General features: G+C 39.8%; 1 protein-coding gene across 1 annotated transcript; it reads right to left on the bottom strand.

The window, feature by feature from the left end:
* Positions 1-4,492: 4,492 nt before the first annotated feature.
* LOC125471052 (uncharacterized WD repeat-containing protein C3H5.08c-like) lies at positions 4,493-7,509 on the bottom strand. The gene is made up of 7 exons (XM_048570919.1): positions 6,607-7,509; positions 6,413-6,503; positions 6,150-6,307; positions 5,983-6,034; positions 5,809-5,888; positions 5,611-5,704; positions 4,493-5,456 (listed from the first exon to the last, which is right to left on the bottom strand). Exons 1-7 carry the CDS (start codon positions 7,507-7,509, stop codon positions 4,894-4,896), a joined length of 1,941 nt encoding a protein of 646 aa, XP_048426876.1. The 3' UTR covers positions 4,493-4,893.
* Positions 7,510-8,727: the final 1,218 nt, after the last annotated feature.

The following is an 8,727-nucleotide window of genomic DNA, read 5'->3' as shown; positions in this document are numbered from 1 at the left end:
ATGTAATGCACAAGAAACTTTCATAAAACTAAAGGGATTAACTCGGCAGGATGTGTGCTAAACATTCCCTTCATTCATTCACATATCTACCAAGATTATGCATGATGTGTGTTCTAATCTTGGCTACACAACTTTGTGATTAATTCAAATGATGATCAAACATTAAAATCAACACACTAAGTCACCATTAAATCAAAGAATGAAACAAGAAATAGATGGACAAACTGAGCATTCTAACTTAATTACATGGCAAACTTTGCAAGGTTACATCGAATCCCTAGAGGAAGATTAGTTACACTTCATGTTTACAAAGGTTTAACATAAAAATAAATAACATGAGTGAACATAAGATTAAGAAGGGGAAACCCTTGAAGCAAAACTGATGTTGAAGTCCTTGAAGAGTGCCTTGGTGTTGCTTCTCCAAATGTGGTGCGGATGAACTAGATTGGCTTGGTTGAATGGTTTCTGCCCTTGGGACAGAAATGGACAGAGAATGGAGTGAAATGGGAGAGGTTATGTGTGTGTAATGGACTGAATGAAGAAGAAAAATGCCGAACCCTTGTTGTGTGAAGTGAGCTTTGTTTTATAGAAGGGAATGTGGCTCCAATTCAGATTGGATCTCATGCACAAGTCAAATGGAATAGCATCAAATGAGCTGGAATTGATGGGTTTCTGAGGTAGTGGACGCATGGTATTAGGGAATATGCATGAATGTTGTTTGTTTACTTTAGCTACATGTGCACTTGCTGCAAAGCTGAAATGACACCCTGGAAAGGGTATCAAAATGCACGGCATAGACAAGGATGAGCTAGAATCACATGGAATGATGGGATGAATGGATTTCTGGAATGATAGATGCAAGGAATGGACATGATCTGCAGGTATGAGGATTATTTAATAAAGAAGCATGTGGATTTCTGCAAAGGTGAATTGAACCACCAGAAATTGTTTGTACAAATCTGGAAAGAAGAAAACACACGGCATGGGATGATGGAATGAGTGATTTTCTGGAATAATGGGTGAATAACAAAAGGGAAATGTGCAAGCATGTGGATTTCTGCAAAGATGAAACATGAGAAAGATAATGGAATGCACGGAATGGATGTAAGCATGCATGTGAATGCATGCTTTGGTGTTTAGAAATGCATAATCTGACTTGGAACCACATGGGATTTGCATGACATGATTGTGTTTGTTGGTGGAACTATGGTTGAATGAATTAAGTAATGGAGGTGCATGTTCTTGGTGCAAAAGGGAGCTGGAATGGCATGGGAAGCACGGCAAGGTTGCAAACATGCATGTGAATGCATGTTTGGGTGTTGGAATCACATAGCTGACTTCCATGTTTTTGCTTTGTTTAAAATCACCCAATATGGCCGAATTGCATCTCTTAGCACTTCACATCTTTTCTGGAATGTTTTTACTTCATTTGCCTTCCCATTGATCCAAGTTCACACTTGGCTGCACACTAACACCAAATAATGTAAAATGCAACTAGTTTAATCCAAAACAATCACAAAGACACCAAATAAGGAAGATATAAATGCATGCAAAATGTGACTTATCAGCAGCCTTGATGGTGGATGTCGATCTCGAGTCGGATTCCTGCGGGGTTGAGCTGGGATCACAATAGGTTCAGCTCCACTCTCTTGTATAGATGTTGTGTTATGGTCATGGGGAACTACTTATGCTTTTGAGGCTTCAGTGTCGTCTCCAATAAGCAGGTTGTCATTAAGGGTTGCATGAGAGTCCCGGTTGTGAGGTAGTGAATGGACACAGTCACTTGATTCGACTGGATTTGGCAATGGGAAGAGATCTAGGAAGTGCTCCCCCTGACGATTTTGATCTGATGATTTGTTGAAATATGGTTGGTTTTCATCAAACCGTACATCTCTTGAGACAAACATCTTCCTGGAGCACGGATTGTAGCATTTGTACCCTTTTTGGGTGGAGGAGTATCCTATGAAAACACACTTGACAGCTTTGGGATCAAGCTTGTCTCGGTGATGGGATTGAATATGAACATAACAGGTACATCCAAAGATTCTCAGATGGGAAAGATTAATTTTTTTGTTTTGCATAACCTCAGATGGTGATTTTGTATCCAGAACACGACTAGGCAGTCTGTTGATAAGGTAGGTGGCTGCAAGAACTCCTTGAGACCAAAACCTTTTAGGCACATTCATTTGCAACATTAGCGCCCTGGTGTTTTCAAGTAGGTCCCTATTTTTCCTTTCGGCAATTCCATTTTGCTGAGGAGTACCTACACAACTTGTTTGATGTATAATTCCATGGGTGCTCAAATAGTTAGTCATATTTTTGGATGTATATTCAGTGCCATTATCAGACCTTAGTATGTGGATTTGGGACGAAAAATTGTTCATGACAAGATTATGAAAGTCCTTGAACGCATCCATAACTTCACTTTTGAATTTTAGGAGGTACAACCAAGTGGCTCTTGAGAAATCATCAACAAAGATAACGTAGTACCTATAACCATCAAAAGACTCTAGAGGGGCAGGTCCCTAAACATCGGAGTGCACCATCTCAAAAAACTTGCTAGTCCTAGACATGGAAGAATTGAATGGGAGTCTATTAGATTTTGACAAATGACAAATTTCACATACAAGGGAGGATTTGCATAAACTAGGGAACAACGTAGACAACACAGATTCTGAGGGATGGGCTAGGCGTTGATGCCACAACCGATGTTCTAGGTTTGAGCTGACTTGGAACCCCTTTGGAACATTGAGGTCCTCTGAAAAATAGTACAGCCCATTTAGGTAGTGACCTTCACCAATCAGCTTCTTGGTGGCTAGATCCTGAAAAACAACATTGTGGGGGGAAAAAAATTGCACGACAGTTTAGAGAGTTTGTAATCCTTCCTACGGACAATAATTGAAAAGGAAAAGATGGAACATATAACGCTGTGGACTCAACAGTTTCTGAGATCAGTTTAACTTTTCCTCTACCTAGAACTGGCACACCTCTACCATTTGCTACAGAAACTAGTGATGGTTTAGTGTAGCTTTCAAAATCGTATAGCTTTGAATATTGATCTGTCATGTGATCTGTGGCACCTGAGTCTATAATCCAAAAATCATGAGAGTGACTAACATTTAGAGCAGTTGAAAGAGCACACATGATACCTGGAATGTCTCCTTGAGGTACATGACCAGATTCAGCTAAGAACCCTGCAAACTGTCCAAGAAGAGCAGTTTGACTTTCCCCAGTCGACGTTTCACCTGTGCTTCCTTTTCTGGTTTGAAGGTAGGTTGAGAACTCATTCAACAAGTCAGCCGGATTGGCTGTAAAGTTCATCGACCCACCGATGGATGTAGTAGCAGCAGCATGGTACTTGTTTGTATGTGGTCTAGCGTGTGAGCCCTTATGATCTCTTAAAGGCTTGTTCTCAAACCTTGGCTTCAACTCAGGGTGCAATATCCAGCATCGATCTATTAGATGTCCAACATTATTACAATGTAGACACTTCAGATCTGGCCTTTTTCCCTTGCATACTTTATCTCCAAATGACTTGTGATTTGTCACAAAAGCTCTAGCCTCAGACACACTAGGTTTTACGTCAACATTCATGACTTTTCTGCGTACTTCTTCTCGCTGGATAGTAGTGCAAACACTTGCAAATGATGGAAGTTCGGGATTCATTAGAATATGGCTTCTAAGATCTTCATATTCAGAACCCAAACTTACAAGCAAATGAAAGATTTTGTCTTCCTCGGACCTTTTTAACAGTACGACAGCATCGATAGTGTGTGGTCGATACATATCTAGTTCGTTCCACATGTTTTTCATGCAACCGAGATGATGAACAAAGGATTTATCACCTTGTTGAAGACTTGCGAGATTCCTCTTAAGCTGGAACACTCGAGCAGCATTGTTTTGATTTCCATACATGTCCTTGACTGCCTTCCAAAGAGCACTAGAGGATTCTGAAAAACTGAAAATTTCAGACAGCTTAGGATCCATGGAGTTGAGGAGCCACGACATGACCAGCTGGTCTTTGCACAGCCATGCTTCATACTCCGGCGATGCGACGTCAGGTGCTTCAATACTTCCATTGATGAATCCAAGTTTGGATCTTCCTCCAAGGGCAAGAGATATTGATCTGGACCATGGAAGATAGTTAAACTCATTTAACAACACAGAACACAAACGTTGGTTTGGGTTGACTTCAGCTTCTGGAAAACTAGGGCGAGGAGCTGTGAAGCTTTCAGCTTCTGAGCCAAAAAGATTATCTTTTGCCATTATCGAAACGAATGTGCAGAAGAAGAGAAGGGACAACAATGGAGTCAGGCCGGTTAAGGTTCCGGCTCTGATACCATGTGGAAAATATGGAAGAGAATGTTTTTTCTCATTATATTTCTCTACAAGATTACAAGGATATATATACATGAAACACTTAAGGGATACAAGTGTGTAGCTTGGACAAGGTAGGACGGCTAGGAGACAAGGTAGGACGGCTTGTTGTGTAGCTTGGACAAGCTAGGACGGCTTGGACAAGGTAGGAGACAAGGTAGGACGGCTTGTTCTTCCAATAGCGCTTTCTATACATGATTGGCTAAAACAATAATTGAAATTGTACAATATGAGTATTCCTTGCTGCTCTGCGAAAACGACTCTAGTCCTATTCTGGCTGGGACGACTGTGTAATTGTACGTATTCCCTATGTTGTCAGTGCTAAATTAATATTCAAAAAAAAAATAATGTCAAGGATTGAAAAACTACATAATTAAGCTACCTACATCTTCATGGGCACTGCCACGGACGCTCGACCGACATGAAAGAACATGGAAATGTAGGGACTTAACTCTTGTTGCGTTGCGTGTTGATTCAGTGACGTTGGAGCCAGTGCAGCGTGATCCAAACCAACTCTTACAATCTGACTGGCAATCCGTAGTTATGGAATGTCCTGATTGTTCCGTCACATCCAGCAGTTACAATGACAAGTCCCCATGGTTCCGATTCAGCGGTGCGATTGAGTGCTTTATTTTGCTGCTGCTGCTGACGATGATGAACTTGACGTTGCCGGTGATGTTGACCATTTTCATCTCGTATGACCGGTAAATCCCATAAAGGCAGATGAAGTTTCTCTTCGGGCCAAGTTGCAGAGCCGCCCCTGCACGGACCATTTAAGAAAAACCAATTTCCAAGAGAAAAACATTGCGAATCTCTGCTTCCCGGAGCAGCCTCCAGATGGCCTTGTGTTTCCAAGCTCCTTTGTTCTCTTCTCATGCCTGGCCAAGGTACCGCGACAGACACACCTTCGCATAAGAAATGCTCACAGGATTGAACAGATTTTGTTTGTTTGGATGATGATGAGACACAATGCTCGTCATAGTCCCACAAATAAACACGCGAGTCCTCTCCAACTGAAATTATATGTTTCCCGCTCGATGTAAAAGAAGCTGACGTCTGACTTCCCGACTTTGCAAGACCTGATACATTCAGAAAGATATAGTTATTCAATGAATGCTTTCATTAACCGCGAACAAACACTATGTACTAGTAAGATGCAAATTTGAGCATATGCTGCAAGAGAACGGGGTATCATATCATCTACCCAAATCAAGATATGGTAAGCATCCACACCTTTGTATTTCCTTATAAGTTCTACTCCGTCAAATATACGGACTTTCGAGTCTTCTGATGTTATCATAACTCTCTGCGACTTTTCCTGGCAAAACTGGGGAGAAAATAAATCCTAATGTTAATGATTGAATCAGAAACATAACATCTTATACAAGCGTGGCGGAAAAGAAAATTTTGAAAGAGCTTTGAGTGCAAAACCTTGATGCCAGTGATTTGGTTGCCGGAGGTTTTCTTCCTACCATGAATACGCATTCGCACAACCAGCTGAAGATAGTCCCCTGTCCAACCACAAAATCGGTTTAACAACTCCCCAGGTGAGGAAAATGCAAACACTTGAATATCAACACGAAGACAACATACGACTTTATGTACCTGATACTTCATAGAAGTGGCAAGTGCCTGTAACAGAACCAACCACGAAACCCTACTTGCGCAGCAGAAAACCATATGGTTAGCATCATAGAGGAGAGAACTCTCAAGTTTATAATTTTAGTAGCAGTGTAATAAAATCATGGCTAATCAGGTATTAAGAATCATACTTTTCCATCTGGTTGATAACATATAGCAGTTATAACATCTCGAACATCAGCCCAGTCAGCAACTCGGTTATCAGAGAGTCCCCAAACTCGAACTTTCCCATCTATCGATCCACTTATGAAATAATTGTCGTTGACAGGATTGAACTGAATGCACGTCACTGGTACCATTTAAACATTTGAACAATTACATTTCAGATTATCATATCGTATACAAATTTGAGGGAAAATAAAAACAGAATTAGGATATTTATTTTTATCCTTACCATAGTCATTGTGATCGAAAACATTTAGGCAGTGACCGGAACTAACATCCCACAGACGAACAGTTTTATCCATGGACGAAGAAAGAAGATACTGCAATGAGCATATATATAAATTTACATCAGTCACAAGCTACAAAGTTGTAAAGATGACTATATATCAGTCAACGAAATAGGAAACGTTACGATATACTCACATTTGAACTCGACCAAGCCAGGTCTAACACATCACTGGAATGGCCATGAAACTCTTGCAGCGGTGACTCCTGAATTCGAAAACCCTTTTCAGGAAAGATCACGTGATAACCGGACTTCATTTTCTTAAGTTTGCTATCAAAGTTCCCTTGAGGTGTTAAGTAGGTACAAGAAGCATCTGCTAATGTAACACGCCAGATGCACACAATCCCATCTTCACCGCCAGTTGCGACGTACTGGCCATTGGGACTAAACTTCATCACCCCAATGAACCCCTTGTGCGCAAGAATTTCTTGCCCACTGTATAGTGCAGTGAACTCCATACACTTCTTACCATTCTGCTTGACCTTCATCCTATTTTGTTTCGGTATTTCAGTATCTGGTTTCGATACCTTTGACACAACTTTACCTCCTCTTCTCTTCCTCTTGTTTATAAACTGTTTCCACCAAACTTTCGTCTTCTTTTCACCCTCCTGTGAATTCTGATATTCTTTTTCTGGAGCCTCAGCTTCTCTCCGAGCAGAACCCGTAGCAGAAGGTGAAGCAATATGAACAGCATCGTGAGTCCAGGCCAAATTTGAGCTACCGTGTATGTTACTATCCAATGTATTGTACATAAAGTTTGCTTGATGACGACTAGAAGGCGAAATGCAAGAGCTTGGGGAAGCTCCACTGCATTCCGAAACTCTTTCCAATCCCGTATCCACAGAAGCAAACTTTGTAGAATCAAACTCAACTAAATCCATTTTTCGCAGAAAACTCTCCCGTCTCTCCTTAACACTTGGTGGCTCATACATCCAAATTTTGTACTCCTCACTTGCTACGAGTGATCGTGCAGGTGACAAGTCCTCCGAGTCGAAGAACACATCATTTTCTTCGTCATAAGATTGATCAGAGCTCAGCATGTCTGTCACTTGAGGCCCTCCAGACCTCCTTCACTCCAAGTTGCAGGCAACCTTCTTTAGTAAATAATAATACGCAGCAAAGTCCCCAATTCACGGACCGAGTTTTTCTCGTTAACTATGCAGACAGGATGAAGCATCCACATTCCAAAGCAAAGCAATTCAACTGAATAATATTAAACACACAAGCATGGATAAGTACGAGGAACCGAACTTACCGACTCCAAAATAGCAAACAAAATATCAACACTAAATTTAAATTAATTAATTTGGCTAATTCTTTATAGTTACTGTTATAATAATATTAGTGGACTTGAATACACCCAAAACTAAATTAATAAAATAAAATAGAAAGACGGAAATAACCAAAAGCCCTGAACTGACAGAGTTAGAATACCAAACAACATATGATAACTATTTCATTCTCAGTTCGTAATTTTCGTCGTTTGGCAATGAAAGCAAAATTTTTAACTAAAAGCCAATATTGAAAACTCGTGAATTTTTCCTTTTTAGTTTAGAAAAAAACACAGCTGATTTTTACACACTATGTTTAGCTTCTTACATGCCCTTTTAATTTTCAGTGTTAATCAAACAAAATTATTGACCAAGACTTAACGAGAAAAAAAAAAAAAAACTGATTTGGTATTGTTGTGCTTTGAAAAAATTGGTTTAATCAAACAAAACACAGTGGCTGGTTTGGTATTGCTGTGCTTTGACAAAAACTGTTTATGTTGTACTGTAAGAATAAGCTCATTTTTGTTGTTTCACCCAAAACTGTGAAAATAAGTTTTTAAGTTTTTACCAAACCATTTTTTAAGCTCAGTTTTTTTCTATACCCACTTTTTATAAAAGCATATCAGTACCAAACTAATACTAAAAAACTATAAAATGTATGCGATTATCATTTTTTTGTCAAAAAAACAAAAAAGCAAAAACTGAATGCTAAAAACGACGTACTAAAATTACTAATAGTTTATTGAGATACAGAATGACGGTCAGAACTTAAAAAAAGGCGTAACAATAGTATTAGTATAGTATAATAATTACTATAGTATTACCTCCTCCAGGTCCAGTGGTGTGTTTGAATGCAATGCAAGCAAAGCAAGATGAATTGAGATATTGTTGAATATGGCCGACCCTCCTGTAATTGTGGAGTCGCTGCTGCAAACATTTCAACAACTCAGCTAACACTGCTTTATTTGTATTCAACCCAATACTCTG

This window comes from the organism of the source record quoted next, unplaced genomic scaffold, assembly GCF_019419815.1.
Source record: "Pyrus x bretschneideri cultivar Hongxiangsu unplaced genomic scaffold, Pyrus_bretschneideri_v1 Contig56, whole genome shotgun sequence".
Lineage (NCBI taxonomy): Eukaryota > Viridiplantae > Streptophyta > Magnoliopsida > Rosales > Rosaceae > Pyrus > Pyrus x bretschneideri.
Note: the sequence above shows the minus strand (reverse complement) of the source record. Positions and strands in the feature narration are given on the sequence as shown.